The sequence below is a fragment of the Enhydra lutris genome, unplaced genomic scaffold (genome assembly GCF_002288905.1).
Source record: "Enhydra lutris kenyoni isolate GAN:26980312 unplaced genomic scaffold, ASM228890v2 scaffoldscaffold26, whole genome shotgun sequence".
NCBI classification, from domain to species: domain Eukaryota; kingdom Metazoa; phylum Chordata; class Mammalia; order Carnivora; family Mustelidae; genus Enhydra; species Enhydra lutris.
Genome location: NW_019154110.1, coordinates 15,915,160 through 15,942,543, shown reverse-complemented (window position 1 = coordinate 15,942,543; position 27,384 = coordinate 15,915,160). Strand labels below are relative to the sequence as shown.

The window sequence follows — 27,384 nt, the reverse complement described above, 5'->3', positions numbered from 1 at the left end:
TGGCCTCGGAGTGCTCTTAGCCCCGATACTGGGTTGCCTGCTGCCTGGATGCTGCCTGGTAAGAAGGAGACCAAGATTCCAAGCCCCAGCCCTTCCCCATACTTCCTTCAACCCCTAAGGACTTCCACATCCCCTGTGTGCTGCTGCCACACAGGAGGAGGGGCGGTCATTCTAACTGCCTCCGAAGGAGGATGCCTCGTGGATGAAGGGGTTGAGGCTCCTTGAAGTCACAGACCTTGTCACTCACCTCCACGGTCTCTTGCTGGGCACATGGATGGGGTGTGGTGGGGGGTGTTGCTCAGTAAAAGTCTAACTGGACTGGACCTTGAAGGAAGCTTCAAGGAAGGTGGGAAGCCAGGAGGGAGGCAAAGAGGGCTTATGAATCACGACTACCTCCATGATAAAGTATTTTCAAGTGCACCCACACTCTGCTGGGCAGGGCATGGGGCTTAGCCGTGTCTCCCTCCTGTGATTAATACCATGTCAAATGTATGTGTCTGTCTGTACTTTATCTCATTTAAGCTTCAGAGCAGACCCATGAAGTGGAAATAACCAGCCCCTCTTTTACCATGAGAAAGCAGAGGACTTTTCCAAATAGGCTGTCACTCGTCCTCTGTTTCCTAACTAAAACATAGAGACCTGGACACCCAGGCTTCCTGATGCTAAAGCCCTCGTCCTCTCATTCTGGGCTGCCCCCAAGACTGCACGCAGGGAAAGCCCAGGCCCCCAGCCCCCACCCCAGCAGCCCTGTCCTTCTCCCAAGAGGCTCCTTGAACTGGCCGGCTTGTTCCTGTCTTAAGACTCTGCCCTGGCTGTTCCCTCAGCTCTTCCGGTATATGAATCCTCAGGCAGTTGGCTCCTTCCTGTCATTCCGGTGTCAGCTCAAGTGTCACCTCCTCCAAAAAGCCTTCCTTGTCCATCCAACCTAAAATAGCCTTCCAGTCACTCTCTGTTGCATCACGGTTTTATTTTCTTCCCAGCAGTCATTAATCTCTGGTAACTTCTTGCTCCATTACTATTGTTAGTCTCATCTCAGGTGAATAAGAAGGACCATCGGTTACACAGCACAGAGCCACCACGTGCCATGCAGAGTCCCAGGAGCTGTACACACAGCAGGCTCCTCAGTCTTCGCGGCCATCCTTTACCCCAGGTTCTGTTACAATCCTCACTATTTAGAAGAGGAAACTGAGGCAGGAGAGGCTCAGAAACGTGTCCCAGATTCTATCTACCCTTAGTAAGCTCTGCTCCTAGCACCTCAAAAACATCAGCCCTTCAGCAACCAAGGTTTTAAATGGGCAAAAGACTTGGACATTCCTCCAAAGAAGATATACAAATGGCCAATAGACACAGGAACAGACGCTTACCATTAGTAGCCAGTAGGGAAATGCACATCAAAACCACAATAAGATACCACTTCACACCTTCTAGGGTGGCTATCATCGAAAAAAAAAAAAAAAAAGGAAAAGAAAAGAAAAGGAAAGGAAAATGACAAGTGTTGGCAAGGACACGGAGATATTGGGACCTTTGAGCACTGCTGGAGAGAATGTAAAATGGCGCAGCCCCTATGGAAAAGTTGGGTGACTCCCCAGAAGTTCAAGATAGAGTGACTGTATAACACTGCAGCTCTACCCCTAGGTATATTCCCAAAAGAAAGGGAAGCAGATATTCAAACCAAAATTTGCACCTTGGTGGCTCGGTCAGTTAAGCATCCAACTCTTGATTTCGGCTCAGGTCACGATCTCAGGGTCCTGGGTGCAAGCCCCACATTAGGCTCCCTGCTCATCAAGGAGTCTACTTGTCTCCCTCTCTTTCTACCCCTCCCCCTGCTTGCTCTTTCTCTCTCTCTCTCTCTCTCTCTCTCTCTCTTTCAAATAAATAAATAAATCTTAAAAAAAAAAAAAAACCTTGCACACAAATGTTCACAGCAGCACTATTGACAATAGTTAAAATATGGAAGCAACCCCAATGTCCATCAGCTAATGGAGGGTAAGCAAAATGTAATCTGTCTATACAATGGGTTTGACTCAGCCATATCAAGGAATGATGCGTGTCACAGCACGGATGACTCTTAAGAACATATAAGAAGGGAAAAGTCAGACACCAAGGCCATATAGTGTATAGTTCAACTTATATGAAATGTCCAGAATAGGTAAATCCAGAGAGACAGAAAGCAGACTGGTGGTTGCCAGGGGCCAGAGAGAAAGACAAATGGAAGTGACCGCTTTGTGGGTACAGGGTCGCATTTGGGGGTCATAAAATGTTCTGGAACTAGACGGTGGTGATGGTTGCACAATATTGTCAATGTACTAACTACCACTATCCTGTATGCCTTAAATTAGTTAAGATGGTGAATTTTATGTGTATGAATTCCATAACTACTTTTTTTTTTTTTTTTAAATCAGCCTTTCTCTGTCTTGTTCATCCCTGGGTCTGCAGGACCTAAAATAGTGCAAGGCACACAGAGTAGGCACTCAAAACATATTTGTTGGAGAAATGAGTAAAGGGGACCAGAACTCAGACCTGTCATCTCTCGGTCTTGGGTTCTTTCCACAACATTGGGAAGCTTCAGGAAGCTCCAGGAAGCTCTAATCCAATGGTTCGCAAAGTCTTGAGTATGTCAGAATCACCTGGAGGGATCACTAAAACCCAGATCACTCACTGGGCCTTAGCCCCCGAGTATCTGATTCAGAAAGTCTAAGTGGGGTCTGAGAATTTGCATGTCTGACAATTTCCTACTGGCCCATGGGGACCATACTTTAAGAACAACTGCTCTCTGCTACCATTAAACTGCAAGAGAAGAAGAACCTTGTGACATGACCCAGAGAGAGGAAAGGCAGGACCCACATTTAATTAAAAGAGAGAGATTTGAACCACCTGAAACCTGAGCCACACAAAATTGAGTAGTCCATTTTAATCCGATGAAAAATCTCTGAAGCAGAGACTTGTTTTCCATCAGATAGATGAGTTTGCAGGTTTGAGGAGAACGTTAACTGGGCTGTATAAGATTTACTGGCTGCCTCCTTGGAGCCAACACTCTCCCTCTCTCTTCAGAGGTGAAGCCATCCTGGCTCTGTGGAAGTTCCTCAAACAAACTGTCTCCTTCCCCACCTCAGGACCTTTGCACTTGTTGTTGTCTCTTCCTACAACAACACTCCCCACCTGCACCCTCATCTTGCCCTACCTCTCATCCCCAATACATCTTTTTTTTTTAAGATTTTATTTATTTATTTGACAGAGAGAGAGATCACAAGTAGACAGAGAGGCAGGCAGAGAGAGAGAGAGAGAGAGAGAGAGGGAAGCAGGCTCCCTGCTGAGCAGAGAGCCCGATGTGGGACTCGATCCCAGGACCCTGAGATCATGACCTGAGCCGAAGGCAGCAGCTTAACCCACTGAGCCACCCAGGCGCCCCCCAATACATCTTTTTTATCCAGCTAATTCCTTCGCAATCATTGATGGCACCCCACCTCTAAGAAGCCTTCCCTGACAAGCCACAATGAGCTCAGGAATTTAAGGACGGCTTAACATTAGGGAAATCACATTCATGTTATTACAATTAATATTGTCATTTCAATTAACACAAAAGAGAATTCAAAAAATTAAATACCCGGGGCGCCTGGGTGGCTCAGTGGGTTGGGCCTCTGCCTTTGGCTCAGGTCATGATCTCAGGGTCCTGGGATCGAGCCCCACGTCAGGCTCTCTGCTCAGCGGTGAGCCTGCTTCCCCCTCTCTCTGCCTGTCTCTCTGCCTTCCTTACTTGTGATCTCTCTCTCTCTGTCAAATAAATAAATAAAATCTTAAAAAAAAAATTAAATACCCACTTAAAAGTTTTTTTTCAAATCAGGAACGGAAGGGAACTTCCCTAACTTGATAATAGCTTTCTACCAAAAGAGTACAGCAATCATATAGATTCCCTTTAAAGACAGGAATGAGGAAAAAAAAAAAGACACACTATAATGACATCTGTTCAACACTATTCTAGATGTCCTAGCTACAGCAATAAGACAGGAAAAACTAATGAAAGGTGTAAGGATTGTACAAGAAATAGTATTGTCATGGACAATTATTTTTTTATAAAGAGAATACAATGAAATCTATAATATGGGAAGGGCATTTACTTCATGTTTCTTCCTGTTTGTAACTGCATTAGAGTAACACTGCTGGCCTCTCTTTGCTCTCCAATTCATCCTCAAGAGAGTAATTTGTTGAGTCTGCAGAAGGAGCTAGACCTGCATAGCTCAGTATCTTTCTCTCCGCTGTCCTGGGGAACAAATCCACCCCTAGAAAGTACTTATTCTCTGCTCCTCCATTCCAGGATTTTTACAAGGGCAGCGCCCATAGGAGATGCCTACCATTTTCCAGCCCTGTCTGTGACTGAGTACATTAATCATGGAATGGAGTATTAAAGAGCCTATTGTAGCTACAGATCTAATCCATATTTTCCAAAGAACCGTACTGGTAATAAAGGTGATCGTTCTTATTCTAACATGCTCCTACGTCTACTTCTCAATTTGTTCTCAACTTGGAAGAGAAGCCAAGGTCATATACAGTAATTGTCTCAAAACTGTAAGAATTGACAAAAAAAAATTGTAAGAATTGGTTAGAGATATCAGAGAGGTGGCTAGATATAATCAATATATAAATATCAATTTTATTCCTATATGCACCAGAATAACCAACTAGAAAATGTAATTGTAAGAAAATTCTGGTTATAATTTTGAAAGTCCTGCATGATATCTAGAGACAATACTGACCAAAGATACACACAGTCTTTGCAAAGAAAATCATAAAATTTCAATAACGAACATTTAAAAATAGCCTGAACAAATGGAGAGATAGACCATGCTTACAGATAAGAAGATTCAATCATGTAAACAGAGCAACTCTTTCTAAGTGGAGAGGCAGCCCTTCTCTACTCTGGGACCCCCAAAACACTCTCTATCTTTTCCCTAAATAAAAAGTTAAAAATAAATAAATAAAGGGAGAGAGAGTGAGAGACACTTTATCATGGTTAATGAAGTAATGCCAATAATCTTTGACTCTTTTTAAGCAGTAATAGCTACTTTTATGAAGCGTTTCCTCATTAAAAGAATTTTCACAATAACACTTGGAGAGAAGTACTCTTATTATTCCCAGTTTACAGAGAAGGGAGCTGAGATCCAGAGAGGTCAGTCCACTTGCCTGAGGACACACAGCTTGTCTGTGGTAGAGCCAAGAGTGGAATGCAGGCAGTCTGGCTCCAAGCCTGTAGTCTGAAGCACTGATGTCTGCTGCTGTAAAGATCGTCCTGTCAAGCTGTTGCTATCATTCACGTGCCCTCCAAAACACTGTCGTGAGCGGGGGAAGGGGAGGCTGCCGCAAGCTCACGGTCAACTACAATGCTCTAGCCCCGTGTCTGTGTCAGGGGAGTGTGTTCTGGGAAAGCATATCCATGTGTCAAGGGGAGGAGGTTGGAAGCCAGGCTCTCTATGACAGATGAAGCATCTCCTCTGTTCATAAGGGGAGCTTTTGCCCCTGGGAAATGTTCCTAGAAGCTCAACCAGGGCCCTCCTCTGCTCAGACATAAGAACCTGGTTCCCTGTGGGTCCACTGTATTTTCACTTCTGCCCCAGTCCTTTTCTCCCCTCTGACCTATTAGTCTCAGCCCCCTGCATTTTGGGCCACACACACATACTGAGCTCCTTCTTCTTAGCCCCCAAGAGGCAGGCAGCATGGGGCACTGGGCAGGAGCATTCTGTCTGCCACCGTTCCACATGCCCTGGGCAAGTCAACGTCAGAGTCCACGTGTTCAATGTCAGGGTCCATGAGTTCAAGGTCAGAGTCCATGAAATGGGTCTGGCACTCAACGGAGGCCCCCCTACCGGGTGAGGGGTGCAGTGGTGTAAGGAGCTCAGTTGAGAAAACCACTGAATCCAAGGCAGAAGGATTTCAGGGTTAGGACAAAGAGACAGAGCATTTGGGCGGCCCAGGGCAGTGAGGAGCTTGCTACCTTCAAATCCCTGCTGCCCAATCTACCAGTTGTGTGAAACTTCAACACACTGCCTGTGGGAGGCAGACTAAAGCTCTGCCACCCCTGCAAGGTATCCCCGTCCTAATCCCGGGACCCTGTAAATTACCTTACATGACAATGGGGAGGTGAGGTCACAGATGTAATTAAAGGCACTTAACAACTGGCCTGAAGTGAGTGAGGTTGCCCTGATTTCGCTGGGAGGGCCCAATGTCATCACGAGGGTCCTTAACAGTGGAAGAGAGAGGCAGGAGAGATGGAACTACGTAGTGTGAGAAAGGTGCAACTTGTCACTGCTGGCTTTGACAATGGAGGAGGGGGATGAGACATACAGGAGCCTCAAGAAGCCGGAAAAGGTGAGGAAACACATTCACCTGTAGAGCCTCCCGAGAGCAACGCAGCCCTGAGGCGTGAGACTCAGGTTGGACTTCTGTCCTCGGAATGTAAGGTGATGAATTCCCGTTCTTTTAAGCCACGAAGTTTCTGGTAATTTCTTACAGCCAAGACCGAGAACAAATACACTATCAACATTCTGTAAACCTCAGTGTTCTCACTTATAAAATGGGAATAATAACCACATCTACTTAGTGCATGGAGTAGGTGTGATGATTCAACGAAAATCCTAGTGCGGAAAAATCCTAGCTCAGGGTTTGGCCCTGAGACACTCTGTGACGGCTCCCTAGACAAGCCCGCCCAGGCTCCCTTGGGACAGGGGACGGGGCTCCCCCCACTCTGTAGCCCAGGGTACCTCTTTTTGAGGATGCCCGATTCTCCCTAGGACCCTTCAGCCCACTTTCCCTTGCCCTCCCAATTTCTGCTATTGTTGGTCTCTGACCCTGCAACCTCTGATTCTGAGAGTTGTGGGCACATGAGGGATAGAGAAGCTACATCCCACTTTCCACCGAAAAGTTTTATCCTTGGCTAGAAGACCAGGCTGTGCGTCTGGTAGTCAGTGATGGCTCTATGTCCAGGGCAGGCCTCTTTGCCAATAAAGATGGCCCTTGTGAAAAACTGCTAGGAGTTTTCATTTCCTCCATCTACAGCTTTCTGATGCTGGATTCACAAAGGAAACAGGGAGGGAAATCTCAGATTTTCTTGGAGGGGAAAGAAAGGAGACGTCACAGAAAGCAGATTGAACACCACCATTTATTAGAGCAGACAAGGTGGGGAGGGGAATAGATGACCAGACGCCTCCGCAGCCCCCAGGGCAGGCCTGCAAGACTCCCCAGAGCCCTGAGGGCGGGCAGCCTGCCAGTCGGTGCCCTTGCATTCTCCGGGGCTGAGCTTCCCCTCCTGCCCTGCCCCCATCAAACCTGTAGGAAGGCCATGCGGGGAGAGGGGTTATACTTTAAGCTATTGGCTTTAATGAGTGACGCAGGTTAGTAAAACGAAGCATCTATTATATATATATTTGCCGTTAATCCCCAAGGCAGCCTTTGCCACGCCTGCAGCTCCCGAAGATGAACACATCCGTCCCCATAGCTGAAACACACGTGCAAGAGGGCGCCTCCTCCCGTTTTGATGGTAGCCGGGTCGTGGCTTCTCAGACGGCTTGCTGGAAAAGAACAAGGAAAGAATGATCATGGGATGATCAAGTTGATAAAAAGGGGAGGGGAGGAGGGGAGGGAAGAAGCCGCTAAGCTAAGCCCCTCCCCGGATGTACCAGGCAGCTCTGTGTTCCAGACACAGACTTTTTTCATGCTCGGAACAACCCTATGAGGGAAGAGCCTTTACTACCCTCATTTTGTCGATGAGGCAACAGAGAGAAATGGGCATTTTCCCGCCATGACGGTTTTTCATGATCTGAATGCTCTCTGAATCCACATTCCAAGTTGGTGCGCCCCCCTCTGCCGCGGCTTCCCCGTTTCTGTGTAAGTGCGAGCTGCCTGCCCTGAGGCCTCAGTGGGAATCTGTGGGTTTTTTTTTTGTTGTTTTGTTTTGTTTTGTTTTAATTTATTTGACAGATCACAAGTAGGCAGAGAGAGACAGGAGGAGGCAGGCTCCCTGCTGAGCAGAGAGCCCGATGCGGGACTCGATCCCAGGACCCTGAGATCGTGACCTGAGCCGAAGGCAGAGGCTTTAACCACTGAGCCACCCAGGTGCCCCGGGAATCTGTGTTTTGCAGAAGCCAGTGGTCCCCACCCGGGGCTCACCCGCAGGGCCCATCCCACCCAGAGGCAGAGGCCTCTGTCTGTCGGTCTGCCCATGGAGGGTGCCACTGTGGGTGGGACTCACTCAACCCAGAAACCAACCCCTCTGGCCGGGGCCCACACAATAGCACCAAGTCCTCCCTTCACGGAGAGATGTTAGCCCAACCCACACCCCTGAAAGACGGAACTTCTGTTCCACCCCTCCCCACACATAGAGGACCAGGCAGCGCCGTCTACAGGAGGAGTGTGGGATTCAGCGTTGGCAGAAGACTGACATCCCAGCCAGTGCCTGGCATGAGTTAGTACTAAATCACACTAACTTAGCTCCTCCATCACATGGGGTTAAACACATGCCCTCAAATGGCACTGGGGTGTTAAGAGGATCAAACAGGAGACTTCGTGGGAGAGCGAGCCCTCTGGAAGTTCTCAAGAGCATCACCCTAGAGGGAGTGCTCCTCTGCTGACTCACAGTAGCACAGAATCAACAGCAACGCAGATGTAAGATGTCTCTTAATCACGGATGATAAACGACCCAATTGTATCCTGTCCTGCTTCATCCATAAAAATGACAGAGGAGGCCTGGTGTCCACTAGGCTTACCCTCTGAAGGGATCTGTTCCTTTATCTAAGAGGATCTGGGAAGGAGGAGCCAGCGCGGGAAGAGGCAAGCCGCCTGGCGTGGGAGCAGGCAGGGTGCGCAGGCACACTGGGAACGCTGACAGGCCAGCTCTGGTGGCCTGAAAGAGCAAAGTCAGAGCAAGAGGGGGAAGGAATGGGTGGGCCGGGCAGACCCCTGGGTCGGAAGCTAGGGGAAGGATGGAAAGAAGCTGCTGGTCCTGGTGACACTGGCAATGGTTATGATGGATGTCACTGGTCAAGGCCGCAGCTGCTGACCCCACCTGTCAAAACCCAAGTCTCCACAAGCCAGCTTCTCCAGCTTTGTATTCCAGAGTGACCTCTTCTGGACAGCAAACAGGCTCCCATCCCTCCCCTCTGTGGGATCTCTTGGTGAGTCAGAAGGGGTCAGGCTCCGTGTCTGTCCCCAGCAACCCCCTCGACCTGGCTGCCACCTCTCTCCCCTGCCTCACTCCTGCCACTCCCTCCCTAGCCCTCAGCCAGCTGGTTAGCCAGCTCCCCTAAGCCATCACCTCCAAAGCCTCTGAGCCCATGCATGTGCTGTCCATGGCCACCCCTAACCCGGAAGGCCCGTGGGCGAAGGGACATACCGGAGGCTGGGCTGGAGCCCCTCACACGGGGTGGACCACGTTCCTGTCGCAGTGGGGCTTGCAATGAGGGTTCAGCCAGTGCTCCAGGAACTGCTCCTCGGCACGATGCTCCAGGCGAAGCAGATGGTGCATGTATTCCTGTCCAGACAAACCCACACAGCGGAGACAGTGACAGCTGAGCCGCTGCAGAGCGACAGGGCCGTGCTTCTGAGACAGGGGAGGGAGGCTGGCAGGCAGGACCGGAGGGGAACCCGCCACGCCCACACCTCTCCGCAGGGAAAAGCAGTCAGACACAAAAGAAAGAAATCAGACAACCCAAAGTGCTTAAGGGTGTGTATCTACGGGAACTCACACACACAGTTCCTGGCATGAATGTGCAACCACCACTTTGGAAAAACGATCGTTTGCCTGAAATCCAGAAATCCCGCTCCTCATTATACCCCAAGCGGGGGTCCTCAACTGTGATCAGGCCTCAGAATCACCTGGAGGGTTTTTCAAAACACAGAAGGCTGGGCCCGGTTCTCCCCCCCCTCCCCGCCCCACCCCAAGAGTTTCTGATTCAGTGGGTCTGGGTGGGGCTCCTGCTCAGTTGAGCAAGGAGTCGGCTTCTCCCTCTCCCTCCTCCTGACGCTGCCCTTGCTCGTGCTCTCTCTCTCTCTCTGTCAAATAAATAAATAAAATCTTAAAAAAAAAAAAGGGAAGAAAGCTGAAGTTGCTCTATTATTACCAAATAGACTTTAAAGCCAACAAAATGTTACTAGGGAGATGGGGACCAAATACAACCTAGCAGTTCCTCGACATGTCAAGCATGGAGGGCCGGGTGTGACCTGGCAGTTTTGCTCCCAGGTGCACGCCCCAGAGAAATGCAGACGTGAGCCCACACAGACCATGGGCACCGACGTTCGGGGCAGCATCACTCTCCGCAGCCCAAAAGTAGAAACAACCTGAACATCACCAGCTGATGCATGGATAGATCCGATGTGGTAGATGCATACGACGGACTATTACTCCTTCGGCTGTAAAAAGGAAGAAAGCACAGACACGTGCTGCAACATGGATGAACCTTGAAGAAAACATTCCCCTATGGGCAAGAAGCCGGTCACAAAAAGCCACATTCTGTAGGATGCCCTTCCCATGAAACGGGGCCCGTCCTACCGAGGGACGTGTTCACAATGGAAAGCAGCTCGCTGCGGGGTGCCTCCCGCCTCCAAAACCGTCTACTGGGGGAAGCAAGCCAGCACACAGACTGTCATCACCTCCCTCACCCTCAGCCTCAACCTGACACCAAGCAGCGGGACTGTGAGTCAACTCCTGAGAGTCCCGGATGCACACCCCTCCATCCATGCCACATCTGTAGGGCGGGTCCTCCCAGCTTCCCAACCAGGCGGTGACAGCCTCTTCAACCCTCCCCCTTCCTGTAGCGCCCCCATCTGTCCACCCCAACACCACACCTGCCCCCAACATCTCCGCTCCCCCAGGACAGTGACCTGTGCAAAATGCTACCCAAAGGGGTCACAGCTGCCCTCGGGCCTTCACCAGCCCTGCCCCCCTGGAAGGAGGAGAGGGTAACAACTCACTCTGCCCTCAGGGCTGGCCTGCGGCTCTGGATAACATCACAGGACCCAGGAGGAATTTTCTCCCCAAAAGAGAGTACCTGAAGATGGGAATGATTTTTAACTTGAAGCTATGCTGTGGACACTGCCCTGAATGCAATCTGGGTGTGGTAATTATGGGATGTGAACCATCGCAAAGTGGAAAACAGATCTTGTATAAATGCATTCGGGTAACCCAACACAGCAGGGCAATAATCAGAGACGTGGCATCTCGCTTTGGGAGAGAGAAATTTTAGTCAGTAATATCGATACAGGAGTAAATGGTTATGGTGTGTTTAATATCATAAAAATCCTAAATCCTGAACTCCCTCCTATGGCATTGATAAAGCTTTAAGAGAGGAATCCAGTTGAGGACTTTAAGTGTTTAAGTTTCTATGAAACCCTCTAGGAAGTCTGCACCCTGTATTAAACATAGCATGAGAAAAAAAAAAAAAAAAAGCTTTTTTAGTGATAGTGCAAAGGAATGAATTCCAAAGTGTCCAGTTTTCCTGATTTTTTTTTTTTCCTTTCCCTCAGGACCCATGCAGTTTGAATCTGTTTTGTTTATCGTTGTTGTTTTCATCTGACTTGTCAAAAGCACTCCTTGTCCCACGCAGGGGAGTCTCTGGGGCAACCGAGGAGGAAGCGAAGGTGAGAGGCTCCTGCAGGACCCCGCTGTGGGACGAAGACTCCCCACCAGCTCTCAGGACCCATTTGTGATTTTTGGGCTGAATCCTACCCTGTCCTGGCCCGTATGGGGAGTCTTTGGGCAGAAAAAGAAGAACTGGGGGGACAAGAAAGCAGTGTGGGGTCTTGTAAAAAAAAGAACCAAGTCTTTCCAGCACATAGCCTTTCTTATTCTACTGGTCCGGGCAAGCAGTTCATGGAAGGAAGCCCACGTGGCCATCTTCTTGCCCGCCTGTGTGCCAGACGGTACGTGGTAGAGAGGCTTAGAGGTCCAGGTATGAGCCCAGGTCGGGGTCTGTTCAAATCCAGACCCTGCCCATAGAGTTTCCCCTCTCCGGTTTCCTTATGTCCATCTGCAAGATGGGGATGGCGCGGGCACTTATTCCACGGGGTTATCAGGATTAAATGAAATGATACAAGTTCCGTGCCACACCTGGAGTCTCCTTCCACTCATCTAAATCCGTTCCTGTCCTCCTTCACGTGGCCCTGTGCGATGAGAAGCTGGCTTCAAAGTGCAGCCCACACTCCCCTGACCCGGGGGTTCCAGATGGGTGTGCCGTAGGCGCACCAGCAGGGGAGAGGGAGGCCACCAGAGGAGACCCAGAGGGTCTGCTGGTGGCATCCACTCCTGAGGACCACAGCTCCTAGGGGGCTGTCCTCTCCTGTTCTGGGAGCCTGCCTTTCCCCTTCACGCCCAGGGGCTATTAGCCTGGGATCCTTTATCTCGCTAGTTGACCTGAATCCTGGCTCTTCCTTAAGCTCTGCTTGATTCCCTGGGGTTATTACTAGATAAGAAAGATCTGATAGATGTTAAGGTGATAGATGGAGCCTCCCTCCCAGGAACCCGTCCATGGGAAACTGAGAGTAAATGCTTGTGGAATGAGAGACAAAAGCAGCATCCTCAAAGTGGGTTCTGTGCTTCCCTAGGGGCTCCACAAGGGCAAATCTTAACCAGAGTCAAGGCAGTGACAACCACTATCACTGTCCTTGTATCTTTTTTTTTTTTTAAGATTTTATTTATCCATTTGACAGAGAGTGAGAGAGCACAAGCAGGGGGAGCGGCAGAAGGAAAGGGAGAAGCAGCTCCCCACTAAGCAGGGAGCCTGATGCGGGGCTCAATCCCAGGACCTTGGGATCAGAACCTGAGCCAAAGGCAGACACTTAACCGACTGAGCCACCCAAGGGCCCCTGCCCTTGTATATACGTCTCACCATCGCGCACTCATAGTGAAAATGCATAAGTAAATAGGGAATATTCAAAAAAATGCCCTTTTCGCTGAAGAACACCCCTGTGAAACAGAAGAAAGTGACCCCATGGGAAGCCTTCAGGCAGCACCTCTGCCGCGTGACCAGGTCCAGTGCTTTTCTCTAAAAAGAGTCCTTGAGTGATTGTTGGTGTCAGGGACTGTACTAGCTATGTGTGACAGGCATCTTTTAAAAAACGAATGAAGTGAGCCTGTCACTTCAAGGAAAACAACAGATTGTACTAGTTACTGAACAATAAGCTTCAAGCTTTAAAAGGGAAATTAGAATTTTGGAAAACTTGTATTTATTCCCATGAGCCTGACAGACTTTTCTGATGAGATCAGTGGGGATATTAACAAATGTCGCCACTGGTATACAGGATTTGCATGCCTCTTAAAAAAAAAATTTTTTTTTTATGTATTCATTTGAGAGAAAGAGAGAGCATGCATGTGAGAGAAAGAGCACAAGGAGGGGCAGAGGGAGAGGGAAACGCATGCTCCCGCTGAGCAAGGAGCTCACCGAGGGGCTCAATCCCCAGACCCTGAGATCATGATCTGAGCCGAAGGGAGACATTTAACACACAGTCACCCAGGCACCCTGCATTTGCATGCCTCTTATAATTATATGCTCATTTGCATCCTCACTCATTTCATCCCTGTCCCACTCAGACAAACCTCCAAACTGGTTTTTCAATGGCAGTGACCAAAGTATGCCTAGTATAGGGCTTAGCGCTGGCACAGAGTAGGACCTCAATAAAAATCACTGGAGAAATATACAAACGAGTGAATAAATAGATGACATGACCGTTCTTTTTCTGTAATCCTTCTAAATCCCCCTTGGAAGTTTCCTTGACATCTGTGTCATTTTCTCATTGTAATGACCCACGCCAAATGTACATTAAAAGCATTGAAGAATAATATGTATTTCACACTCCTGAACAGCAGCAGAAATGAGCGTTGAAGAAAAACAACCAGAGCAGACACACACGTAGAGAGAAAAAGAAACGAGCACTGGTTTCCATGACATTTCCCTATTTATTTAAAATGTTAGGAAAATGGATATGCCACAAAGGCTTAGAAGCAATCATTAGTCAAAGATGAAAAGCCCAACTGCAAATCTGCTGAAAACCACAAATTCAACAATTGCATTGGCTGTGTTAGAAATGACCCAGCATTAACGATAAACTCAAATGTTCCTGGATCGAGAAAGAAGGGATAGATGGAAAATAAGTTTTAATTTTTTTTTGAGATTCCTTTCTTTTAAGGGGAAAAAAAATTAAAGCAAAACAAAAACCAATATCTGCATTCCATGTCCCATCCCAGCTGTAAGGAATTAAGTAAATAATCTCTCAGTAATTAGAGAGGAAGTTGGAAGTGATCCTTTACGATGGCAGTGGTATGATAATGAAGTGAAACACTTGCTCGACCCTATCTAAGCTGAGAATTATAGAGCAGACAGTTAATCTATCAAGGCAGCAACTTTTTCCAAGGAGGCAAATCCTTCCTCTGACATTTGCGTGAAATTAGAAGTCCACCAACATGAGGATGAATCATTTTGCTCATTAGTGCAAACAAGGTAATCCTCAAGGCAGAAAGGTGGATGGGACTTTTGCTACACGGGGACCCCAGAGGGCTTAGCCCTAAAAAAAGGCAGATCAGTGATGTGTGCAATTTATATCACAGTCACTCCAAACTGGCCTTTGAGATCATGGGGAACAAAAGGGTAGTAAAGTTACTACATATATTTGTCAAGGGACTAAACATGAAAGCATATTTTAGAAAAACTACATACAATAAAGCTAATATGATTTATACTTGTCCAACGAGAACATTCCTTAAAGGAACACAGGCCAGAGTAGAGTGGAAAGCATATTCCCAGGGCACATGAGTACTTACGAACACACTCACAAAAGACATAATTTTAGCTCCAATGTCATTTTTCTAAAGAATTTCCATGGCCCATCCCAGCTATTGGCAGATAATTTCTTCCCTAAATTCTGGGATGATTAGGAAAAATTTAATGAATTTAAGTGAGGCCATATAAAAGATTTCTTGAAATAACCTCCCAGTTATAGGGTAGAATAATGTCCTACAAAATTTCTTCCCTGCAGAGTAGCAAAAAAGGGGGGGGGATGGAAATAAGTATTATGAGCATCTAATAAATGTCAAATACTGTGCTTGGTGCTAGGGACCCAGAAGACCAACAAAAAGTCCATCTGTTCTAGCAGTTTAGAACAGCCTAGTAGGAGAGACACATTTAAAGAAAAAAAAAGTCAGAAATCTCTATCTTGGGGCACCTTGGTGGATCGGTCAGTTAAGCATCTGCCTTCAGCTCAGGTTGTGATCCTGAGGTCCTGGGATCGAGTCCTGCCTGCATCAGGCTCCCTGCTCGGAGGGGAGCCTGTTTCTGCTTCCCCCTCTGCACTTTCCCCTGCTCGTGCTCTCTCTCTCTCTCTCTCTCTCTCTCTCTCTGTCAAACAAATAAATAAAAATCAAAAGAAGGAAGGGAAGGAAGGAAGGGAGGGAGGGAGGAAGGAAGGAAGAAGTAGCTATCTTGTGTTATGCCTGAGCAATGCTCTAATTCATAGTGGGGAGCCTTGGAGCATCAGGGAGGCTTCCTGAAAAAGGCATCATTTACAGTGAATCTCTATGAGTAAGAGTTAACCAGGTGGACAAGAGGAGAAGGCAGGTGCGATCAGAGAGCTTCAAATTCAAACAGCATTATTGCAGACACCTGCTTCTCCTCATCGGTTTCTAACACCAATGAATGGCTCCAAGGTGTCCACGCAGACGCCTGCAAGTCTGGGCTTCAGACCCAGCCACCCGCGGCCGCCTTTTATCACTCTCCTGTGTTGTGTTTGGGAGATGTATACATATGAGTGTACATATGAGTGTATTGAATGGATTCCCCCCAAAATTTACGTTCATCGGGAACCTGCCCATGTGACCTTCTTTGGAATTAGGGTCTTTGCAGATGTAACCACTCTAAGATGAGGTCACACTGGACGAAGGTGGGCCTACATCCAGGTGTCCTCATGAAATGAGTGCGATTTGGATGTTGGGACACAGAGCACATGAGGCCATGGGATGATGGACACAGAGATCCGCCAAAAAACACCAAAGACTAAAGCAACTATCAGAAGCTGGGAGAGAAAACCAGAACAGATTCTCCCTCGGAGCCCCCCAGAAGGAACCAAACCTGCCAAGATTTTATTTTGAACTTCTAGTCCCTAAATCTGGAGAACTAATGAGAGGGGGAATCAGTGTCTGCTGTCAGAAGCTGCCCCATCTGGGGCACTTTGTAGTTGCAGCCACGGGAAATGAATACACTGAGGAATCGCAAAAAGGACATAAAGATGAAAATAAAAAATTTGCCTCAAATCTTATCACCGAGAGAATACTGTCACTATCATTGGGCAACCTGTTTCCATACACGCATACGGAGAGAAGCGTCGGTAGGTGACATTATCACTTAAAACTTCATTTCTTTCCATTTTGAAAGTCCTGGCAAGAGTGTAGGGACCCCAGGATTCTTACACGTGCTCAAGGTCAGGGGGGTTGATACAGTTGATCAGGCAATGTGGCCTGATTTAATTCAGTTAAAAGTGCACAAACCCTCTGTCTCAGCAATCCCATTTGTTATCATTGAACTTGGCCAAACACGTGTGTACAAGGATCTTCATCACACACTGGAAATACCAAAAAAATGACCATTGTTCTAGGAAGGGCTAAGTAAGTTGAATTGAAATGCGCCTTCATCCATTTGGGCTGCCCTAACAAAACACCACAGACTGGGTCGCTTACTACAACAGCAATTCTTTTCTCACCGTTTGGAGGTGCAAGTCCAAGGATAGGGGCCCAGTGTGGCCAGGTGAGAGTCCCCAAGCCCCTTTTTGGGTCACGGACTTCTTGCTGTCGCTCCACTTGGCAGAGAGGGCTAGGGAGCTCACTGGACCCTGACAGGGGGTTAGGAGGTTGATATATGAATGGGACGGTGGGGTGGGGGTGGGGACACAAACATTCTGGCCACAGCATGATGCATTTAGACTATGTTTCAGGTAAAAATGAGCCAGAACAAGATATATGGTTGAATGGGAAAAAAAAAAAAAAGCAAGTTGCAGAACAAACCCAACCCCGCTTACCACACAGCCTTATGTCAGCCGTGAAGGGATAGGCAAGGCTGGAACGGTGAGGGCGCAAGGAGGAGGCCTATGTGCGAAGGGGAGGCTGGGGTGGGAGCAGGGAGGGCGCCGGCAGGCCTCCAGCGTCTGGCTCGCCGCAGTAGGACTACGGATTTTATTGGGCATAAGGCAGGGAACCACTGGGAGGTTTTTGAGCCAGGGAGGGACAAGATCCGGTTCACATTTTTAACATCTGACTCTCGCTGCGGTATTGAGAACGGACACGGAGGGATCCAGAGAGAAGGCATGGAAGCGGACAAGAAAGAATTCCTCAGTCTCCTCTAGGGACCCCTGTAGTGGCGGTGGAGGGCAAGGAGTGGTCAGAGTCGAGACTGGGGGCACACAAAACTAGGAAGGGTTGGCACTATTTACCCCGTTGTGGAAGGCACGAGCAGGAGCTGGTGTCAGACCCAACTTAGGGCTATTGGGTCTCAGCTGTCTGGGAAAGGTCGCCAAGCAAGCAGACTGTCACCTAAATGAGTCTGGAGCTCCTGGGAGAGACAGCGTGCAGCCATCACCGTAGTCACGGGACTGGACAAGGTGGGAAGGCAGGTTCTGGGACTCTCTGACATTTAAAGGACTAAGGACCAAGCAAAATGGATGGAGGAACAGAAACCGCCAAGCAGGAAGAGAAGTCAGGCAAGGTGTCCCGGAAGACTGGAATCCAGATGAGGAGAGTGCCCAGAAGGAAGGGGGAAAGATGGGTTATGTCATACAAAATAAATGTGGGCTGGCCCTGGGCCGTAGGATGCTGAGAACAGAGGCTAAGAGTCCCCCTCCCAGGGAGCTCTGCAGGACGGCGCTTAGTCTCTCAGACCGAAGCGTGCCCGGGGCCTCTGGGGCCCGGCGGAGGAGCAGACTGGTCTGCAGGAGGTGCGAGGAGGAGTCTGAGGTTCCAAGAAGCCCACCAGCCAGGGCTGGGATCACATTTTGAGTTTAGACCCAAGCCTTGAAAATCAACATACATGCACAATCACGACTGAGGAAATATTCAGGGAAATCTCGGAACATTTTTTCCACTTTCTTCCCTCTACATATAAACCCGACCTTTCTTTCCATGCATCAGTTTCTCCCCAGGTGGGTTTGTTTTTTTCCGTCCCTGAGGATTTTGAGGCTTCATGATACCAAAGCTCTTCTAACACGATGTCTTTGTGAACTGTCCTTGGGGTCCTAATGTTGACCCCCAAAGTGATTCAGCTGACACCTAACCCAGATGGCCTGGCCCCCCTTCAAATTCCAGCCTTCCAGGAGAGCCCATCAAATTCCTGTGAGGTCTAGAACCCATTCCCTCCAAATCCCTGAAGATTTGGGGGCCACGTTTCTCCCAAATCAGTCTCGTGGCCTTTCTCACCACGACAGTGGCTTCCAGATTAGAGAGATGATACCATCCTCTTTTGTCCACCACACAGCACATCTCCCACCACCTGCTATTCCCCAGAAAGAACCACTAGCATAATGTTGCCATGTTAGCAGACTTCTCCCAAGGTCTGGAGGTTGCAGAGGGTAAGGACAGCACAGGGCACAGAATAGCGGCAAATTTAACGCCAGGCACTACTGTCAGAACAAGTGTCCGCTATTGGCTATTTCTCAGGGAGGACTTTTCTCCTGAGCCCCCACCTTCCCATCTGCTTCTCTCTCTGTTCAACCTCTCTTCACATCCCCCAGCACTTCCTGCCCGGCTGCCTCCATATAGTCAACATCCCTCCTGTTTTCTTCCCCAGAGCCACATCTCCTCTTGGTGTCTGTCCCCATCCCCACCAGGTTCTACCTTCTTCTGTCAAGGATCCCAGCACGATGATTACACTCCTCCGGGGCGGAAACCAGCCCTCCCCACAATGCAGAACCACACCTTCCCAAGAGCAGGTGTCCTTCCCGCCACAGGGTCAGAAAAGAACAGAATTTGCGGTGAATCGGCAGGATTTGCACAGTCGAAACAGTCCAGCCCCTGGGATACAAAGGCACAGCTGGTCTGAACCTGCCTCTGAAAAGCCCGTATGTCCGCGAAAGGCAACCTCTGCCAATACTTGAGCCACGAGTGGGAGATCGTTAACATTGCTTAGTAAATACTGAGGTAGAGAGGGCTACTGCAAATCTTCGTACTTGTTTGCTTTTGGAATTCTTAAAACCTCCCCAAAGCTCCATTCACTTACCCCGATCACTGGCCTCTCTTCTCTCTGAATCTGCTTGCTTTTGCAAGCCCCTCAGAGGGGACAAGCATGATAAAATAACCCCATCAGGCATCTCTCTGTGATTTTAGCTCCGGAGTAAGCGTGAGTTTCAAGGCTCAGCTCCCAAAGGCACACACATTCCCCAGAAATCACTCCCTCTGTTCATTTGTCCCCATCCACCTGTCAGTCTGCTGGGTCCCATGGCAAAGAATAGCAGTAACCTGTCCAAAAATGTCACTTCCCCTCACCCATGTGTAGAGATAGTTAAAGGGCAGTGTTGAAGAGTTGTGTCCCAGACCTCTCTGCATGGCTCCTGTCACCTGGCTCCAGTCTTGTCACTCCCCCACTTAAAATCCCCGGTGGCTCCTACTGAGTGCAGAACGGAAGTCACCTCTGCTGTGATAGCCGCGGCCTTCCAGCCTGGCCCCCCAGGACCTTCCATTGCCATCGCCTGTCCTTTCATATATTCCAGGGACTCAACTCAAAGTCAAAAATGGAGGAGAGAGAACTGGAATCCAGACCTTCTGAAAAATTATTCTGCAAGGTCTTTTCCAAAACATACATGCACACATTCTCACACAGACACACGCGGTCATACACAAACCTTACACATACTCTCTCCCTCACACACACACCCTCATATATACTCATGCCCTCACACACACACACACATACCCTCACACACACACAGACACAAACAGTCATATACAAACCCTACACACATGCTCTCTCACACACACACCCTCTCATGTACTCCTGCCCTCACACACACACAGCTTCACATATACAACACACACTCACATATACACGCCCTCACACATACACACATTCACACACGGACACACCCTCACATATACACACACTCATACACACCCTTGCAGACACACACACCCTCACATACACACTACCCTCATGTATACACACACCCTCCCATATACAACACACACTCATACCCTCACAGACACACACACCTTCACATACACAATGCACACGATATGCGTGCACTGAATACCCAGGACGGGGCACCCACTCTACCCTCTTCCCTAGCAGATGGTTTGCACAGAGAAACGAGGAGGCTAGCGGGTGATCTGGGCAAAAGGTCGAGAGCAAGGAAGTACGGTTGCCCACAAATCAAAGGGACTTAGCCCGCCTGTCCCCAGGCTGTAGGCTGTATGGCTGTTCCATCCACCACCCTGAGACCTCCCCTACGGCCAGAGGTCCCACCCTGTGGCCTCCTCATGAACAAATGTGGAGTCACTGTCCAGTGCTCAGTGACGTAGGACCAGGATCACCGTGATGTCAGCCGCTCAGCGGGATTGAGTACATGGCTCCTTTTCCATGACAGGTGATTGGTATTTATTTTGCTCTCAGCGAATCCGTAAGAAGGAAGAGCCAACAACGACACCCAACCCGACATGGGGGGAGAGGTCAAAATATAAGTCTAGGATGCGGGACACAGGGGCAACAGGGCTGGCATGAGGGGAGGAGCCTCTGTTTAAAGAAACCCTGCAGGGGCCTCTAAGCAAATACCCCCCAACCCAGGCTCCTCGCCTGGGGCCATGTCCTGCTGCCCAAGGCTTCTCCTCGAGCTGCAGCCTGGCTACTGGGAAACCTGGGTCGTCCCCCAAAGCTCTATCCAGAACCCAAAAATACAAGACCAGGAACAGACCTCTTAGCCAGATTCTCAGCAAATTCTCTGCACGTGAGAGCTCCAGAGAAAGGAAATTGACTCATCCTGAGCCCAAAGCCCAAAGCCCAAAGTCCATGACTACGTAGTGGCAAGATACGGACTGAAATCACCCCAGGGGGACTATTCTTTCCACCTCGCCTCCATGCCTTTGCACAGCCTGAAAACTCCTCATCCTTCAAGCCTCAACTGGGTGAACACCTCCTCTGGGAAGCCTTCCCAGCCTCCTCCCTCCTTCCAGTTAGAGCTAGGGATCCTCTCCCTGCAACCTCATCAGAGAACACTCTGACTCTGTGTGTACCCACACAACAGACACAGGCCCCTGGAACAAAGGAAGAAAATCTGGTTCATTTTCCGTCCCAGTACCCGGCACCTGGTAAGGCCCAGTCAATGGAAAGCATAATGAAGTGTACATCTGGGTCAGCAAGGAGCGCTCTGGGCATGCACCACGTGACCCTCTCATTCTCGCTGTCTGAGCTGAATGCAAACTGGGGCATTTACTCTCCATACCACTCAGTTCAACCTTGAACTGTTTCCTAAACGTTTCATGCTCTTAGTGTTCGTGGTCCCGACTGGACTACGGGAGCGGGTACAACAGCTGGCAGGTCTGTCCCAGAAGGCCTGGCCCTGGGGAGTTCTCAGCTTCGGCTGCATGGTGATACCACCTGGGCAGCTGTGACACCCACCCAGCGCCCCAAGCCACACCCCAGGCCACCCCCCGCTTGGGAGCGGGACACGGGCCTCAGATTTTTAACTTCCCCAGCTGGTTCCAGCACACAGCCAAGGTTAAGAAACACATTCCTAGAGGGGCGCCTGGGTGGCTCAGTCGTTAAGTGTCTGCCTTTGGCTCAGGTCATGATCCCGGGGTCCTGGGATCGAGCCCTGCATCGGGCTCCCTGCTCAGCAGGAAGCCTGCTTCTCCCTCTCCCTCTCCCTCTCCCTCTCCCTCTCCCACTCCCCCTTCTTGTATTCCTTCTCTCTCTGTCTCTGTCAAATAAATAAATAAAATCTTTAAAAAAAAAAAAAAGAAAGAAAGAAAAAAGAAACACGTTTCTAGAAAAACGTGATACCAGAAATTGCTTATTGATTCAGCCAGTTCTGCGTGCAGGTAATATAATATAATAAACAAAATAGAGTACAATATAATAGTGAACAATAGTGTAAGAGACGTGCAGAATAAAAGAGAAAGAGGTTGTTCAGCACTCGCAGCCGGGGTTCCTCACCCTTAGCACTGTGGACATTTTAAGCAAGATCATTCTTTGTTATGGGAGCTGCCCTGTGCATTGGAGAACGTCCAGCAGCATTCCTGGCCTTATTCAATTAGATGCTAATAGCAAACCCTCCCTCCTCCCACCCCCATGGTTGTGACAACCAAAACGTCTCCAGACACTGTCAAGTGTCCATGGGGATGGGGGAGAAAATCACCCCTGGATGAGAGCTACTGAGGGAGGCGAGCCGCCAAATAGCTTATTGCATCTTTATTTCCCATGTCAACGGTAGGTCACATGAGCACTTTTCCAAATTTGGCTGAGTGGCAGAGGGTTCTGGACACTGGGGTCTGTGTCTCAGTGAGGGACATGCAGGGCTGGGCTGGATGCAGGATGGATGGGAAATGGTTCTGAGAGGCAAGACAGGATCACACAGAAGCCAGATAAGGTAGATTCAAGGCAGGTAAAAGAAGTCATTGGTGATTGGCCTACAATGAGATGATCAAAAACAGAACAAAACCTTCCCTGCCCCCCACAACCCTTGCCCTACCTCTCAAATTCCTTAATCAGAGAGATAATATGATAATTATCTTTCTCTAATCGACTTATTTCATTCAGCATAATACCCTCTAGTTCCATCTACGTCATTGCAAATGGCAAGATTTCATTTCTTTTGATGGCTGCATAGTATTCCATTGTACATATATATATATACACCATATCTTCTTTATCCATTCATCGGTTGATGGACATCTAGGTTCTTTCTATAGTTTGACTATTGTGGACATCACTGCTATAAACATTCGGGTGCACGTGTCCCTTCGGATCACTACATTTGTACCTTTAGGGTACATACTCAGTAGTGTAATTGCTCGGTCGTAGGGTAGCTCTATTTTCAACTTTTTGAGGAAACTCCATACTGTTCTCCACAGTGGCTGCCCTGTGTAGGAGGGTTCCCCTTTCTCCGCATCCTCTGGGATCGGGAGAGAGACAATCTCACAAAACAAACTGAGGGTTGCTGGGAGGTGGGGGGAAAGGAATAGAGTGGCTGGGTTATGGACATTGGGGAGGGTATGTGCTATGGTGGGTGCTGTGAAATGTGTAAGCCTGATGATTCACAGACCTGTACCCCTGGGGCAAGTAATACATTATGTTAATAAAAACAAAACAAGGGCGCCTGGGTGGCTCAGTGGGTTAAGCCGCTGCCTTCGGCTCAGGTCATGATCTCAGGGTCCTGGGATTGAGTCCCGCATTGGGCTCTCTGCTCAGCAGGGAGCCTGCTTCCCTCTCTCTCTCTCTCTCTCTCTCTCTGCCTGCCTCTCTGTCTACTTGTGATCTCTCTCTGTCAAATAAATAAATAAATAATCTTAAAAAAACAAAACAAAACAAAACAAAAAATAGAACAAAACCCAAAAAGCCAGACATTCAGTAAAATCACAGAGTTGGAAGCAAGCGGAAGGTTGTCGCCGGTGAAGGGCAGTGGTGACTAGAGGCCAGGAGGAGGGAAATGGTCAGAGAAGGAGCTCTCAGAAGTTCTGGGCAGGGAAGAACCACACCAAGCCATGGTTGGGGACACAAGTCTAGAATGGCATGGAGGCTGACACACGAGGGTCACCAGAGGCAGGGAGCTGATCTGCCATGGTCCAGCCCCATCTGCTGCAACACTCCGGACTCACCTGTTGCCCGATGCTTAAATGCCTTCAGTCCCCGTGATGCCAGAGCTCAGAGGAGCCAGGGGCAGATGGTGACAGAGAAAATGCCTCTGTCACCTGAGATCCTCTCTCCTGAGCACCTGGAGGGGAGCAGCTTCTTCGCTTCTCCCAGCCTCCTAGGGCCCCTGAGGAAGAACCTCTGGAACGGCCCCTCCAGACATCAAGCCGAAAGCACAAGGAGCCAGTTAGAGCCCCCAGGGAGCCTGAAGCCAGACATCCTGCTCTCCACACTCTCTCGGTCTCCCCAGTATCTCCCCGCATTCCTTCTCAGCCCCTTCGAGTTCCTCCTCTTTTGCTCACCTCTGAGCATCGGCGTCCCCAGACTTCAATCCTGGACCTCTTCTCTTCTAATCACATCTCAGACTGTCTGTCTAAAGCTCCAGTGTGCACTCCCCCACTTAAAAACTCCCATCATCTTCCACTGAACATAAGAGGAATTCCAAGGTACTCCAGCCCTTTCTGATCTCGCATCTGCTGTCCTCCCAGTCCCCTTCTACCTTGCGCTTAGATGGTCCAAGCCACATCTGACTTCAAGAAAGAAAGGCCATGTCCACTCCTGACAGCCTGATGTCCCTAATTCATTTCTAAGCCACTCAGTGTAACAGCCATTCACTGCCTTCTCTGTGTCCGTCACCAACTCTGAGCAGAATTCCAGTAACTTCTGCACCTTGCCTGGTCCCTGGTACTTAATACTCAAAGGAGTCATTACTGTTACAACAATGTAACAGTAACAATAATGTAACAGTTAGAATAATGCTGGGTATTATTCTAAGTGTCTTACTAGGTATTCCTTTATTTTAACCTCATAAAGCAGTTATTTGTATTATTATTTAGAACAATAATATTATGTAGGAATGTAAGTAATATTTATTGTTACCCCCATTTTATAGACAAGAGTACAGAGGCACAGGAACACAAGGAAAGGTGCCCAAATTCAGGAGGATAGAAAATGGGGAGCCACGCCCACACAGTCTGACCAAGGGCCAGCACTCTTCCCCACTCTGCAACGCTGCATCTTTTTTTTTCTCTTTAATACTACATCTGAATAAGAGACTTTTAAATGAACTAATCCTGGTAAAAATACCAGGAATGTCAGTACTCCTGCCGCGGGAGGTAGGGGACAAGCCAGGCCAGGGCCAGCAGGGTCTGATAGCACCCACAAGTCACAAAGTAAAGGCAGGGGCAGTGTCCTGGTTCAGAAAGATGAGGCAGATGGCCACCACAAACCCAGAGGGCAGGCCTGGGGCTAAAGACCAAAATCAGAGGTGCGAGGTGAGGGCAAAACCCTACAGGCAGCAGGGCAAGGAGTCTGCCTGTCCAGACAGAGTACCGCTAGCTAAGGATGTGGGTCCGGCTTGCTCGATGCCCAGGGGAAGCTGGGGAAGATGCGGTTGGCACTAACTACAACACACAGCCCCTAGCATCCCATTCAGGGGTGACATGGGAGATCCTGGGATTCTGGCTGTCAGCCCCACTGTGTGCATTGTAAACACTGTGTGCAGAGTAGGCGAGTGGGGCTGGCCCCTCCGGAGGTGCGGGCGACAGGCTGAGAACCCCTTCCACCTGAGACTCTGCAGAACCCCCACGGGACAGCTGGCCCTGAGCTGACACCAGCACCCGGCTCAGTTTCAGAATGCAGGGGAGCATGGAAATGACGGCACCTTCCCTTCAGGCAGCGGGAGGCCAGCACTCACCCTCATGGGCTCATCGGGGAAACCGGGTTTGCTGGGCCTGTCCTGGCATCGGGACCTGAGGAGCTGCTTGGCCTGCTTTTCTGTCAGAATCGGGGAAGATCCTGAAAAAGTCAGGAAGGGGCCTGAGGGATCTCGGCACACCCGCGCGTGCCCTGGCTCACAGGCTGACACCAAGGATTTGCAAGTTCAATTACGGTCAAACACAAAAGTTCTTTCACAGGGACCTGTCCCAAAGGATGCCGCGTTCCAGAGGGCTCCGGGAAGAATTCTGAATTGTTTCTAACTTGGGAAGCCCAGAGCAGAAGCTGCACGGCTGGAACAGACTCACCCACGGCAAGGGGGACATTTCTTAAAAGTAGGAGCGAGTTTCATGAACATCGGATTTTTTCCCCTTTTCTTTCTTTTTTAAGTCATCTCTGTACCCTACGTGGAGCTCGAACTCATGACTCCTAGACCAGAGTCGCATGCTCTACCAACTGAGCCAGCCAACTGCTCCTGGATAAGTTTTTTAAAACATATTTTCCTCAGTTCTATGGTCAATGTGTTTCTTGTCCCTTAGGTTTGCTTTGATTTTTTTTTTTTTCTTTAAATCCCCAAAACACTAAATCAACTAAAAGCCGTTATTGGGCAATTCTTCATGAGAATAAGATTGTGTTAAACTTGATAATCACACTTGACCCCTCAAAGAGGATATTATGATAATAAAGTTAATATTGTTTTTATAATCATATATAAATGCCAAATGAGATCATCCGATAAAAGTCTGTCAGGTCTTGATGATCTCATATGAACTCTAAACAATGGTATAGTTGGGGTGCCTGGGTGGCTCAGAAGGTCAAGTGTCTGCCTTTGGCTCAGGTCATGATCCCAGGGTCCTGGGATCAAGTCCCACATCAGGCTCCCTGCTCAGTGGGGAGTCTGCTTCTGCCTCTCCCACTCCCCGCCTCTCGTGGTCTCTCTCTCAAATAAATAAATAAATAAAATCTTTTAAAAAAAATAAAAGATGGTATAGTCAAAGATTTATCAGCATTTCTAGGAATTAATATTCAAATACATTTAAAGACTAAAAAAATAATTTACCTCTAATGATAGCAATTCTGGGAGCCTGCTCTTGGCGGGGCAAGCATTGAATTATTATACATTACATATTCTTTGACATGAAAAAAATTTTACTATGAAATAGACTTATTCCAGTTTATCGTGTCAGCAGAGTAATAGGCCATTTTCAGAGTGAATGCTCACCTGCGAAGCAAGTCAGTAAGGTAAGGGAGATGACGAGTGCAAGTATCTTCTCCATGCTGCCTTAGTTCCTGTCTCAGCTCCTTGCAGAATGAATGCCGCCCCCAATGGGCCAGCCTACTTGAAGGAAGCCACGTCCGGCCCCAAGCTTGTTTATGCTATGACTAACTCCCCTTACGGTATGATGCTAAATGCATCTGACTCCGAGTTTTTAGTATGACCACTAAACTATTTTCCTCTGAATCCCTGTCAGTTTTCATCCTGAGCAAGGAAATTACCCCTCTGCGATGTGACGTTCAGAGCATGAATCTGAGAAAACAACATTGATATTCCCTTCGTTTAAACAGACATAGCTACACCCTACGGTAGGTGTTCTGTGTGTGTAGCTTCAGAGTATGCTCCGACTGTTTGCATCTCTTTCGTTAATCAGCTCTTCCATATGCCCACGGTGTGGCATTTCTCCAAAGCCCGTTCATTCGATTTGACCTTCCTGAGAGTTTCAAAGGTAGGCAGGGAAATTGGCAAGGGGCATCGTAAAGGGGGGATTTTTTTTTTTCAGCTGACTGTGGAGCCAAAAAGACCAGGGTTCATGTC

General features: G+C 48.8%; 1 protein-coding gene across 1 annotated transcript; it reads right to left on the bottom strand.

Moving 5' to 3' along the window:
- Nucleotides 1–9,400: 9,400 nt before the first annotated feature.
- LOC111151229 (chromosome unknown C17orf67 homolog) lies at nucleotides 9,401–26,848 on the bottom strand. Its single transcript, XM_022509031.1, has 3 exons — nucleotides 26,794–26,848; nucleotides 25,552–25,652; nucleotides 9,401–9,517 (listed from the first exon to the last, which is right to left on the bottom strand). Exons 1-3 carry the CDS (start codon nucleotides 26,846–26,848, stop codon nucleotides 9,401–9,403), a joined length of 273 nt encoding a protein of 90 aa, XP_022364739.1.
- Nucleotides 26,849–27,384: the final 536 nt, after the last annotated feature.

What these genes read in the sequence shown, in the direction of transcription:
- LOC111151229 (XM_022509031.1), bottom strand. Translation starts at nt 26,848, where the DNA reads ATGGAGAAGATACTTGCACTCGTCATCTCCCTTACCTTACTGACTTGC. An exon ending in CTTACTGACTTGCTTCGCAG is followed by an intron (nt 25,653 to 26,793) that starts GTGAGCATTCAC and finishes TGACTTTTTCAG; the next exon opens with GATCTTCCCCGATTCTGACA. An exon ending in TCCCCGATGAGCCCATGAGG is followed by an intron (nt 9,518 to 25,551) that starts GTGAGTGCTGGC and finishes TTGTCTGGACAG; the next exon opens with GAATACATGCACCATCTGCT.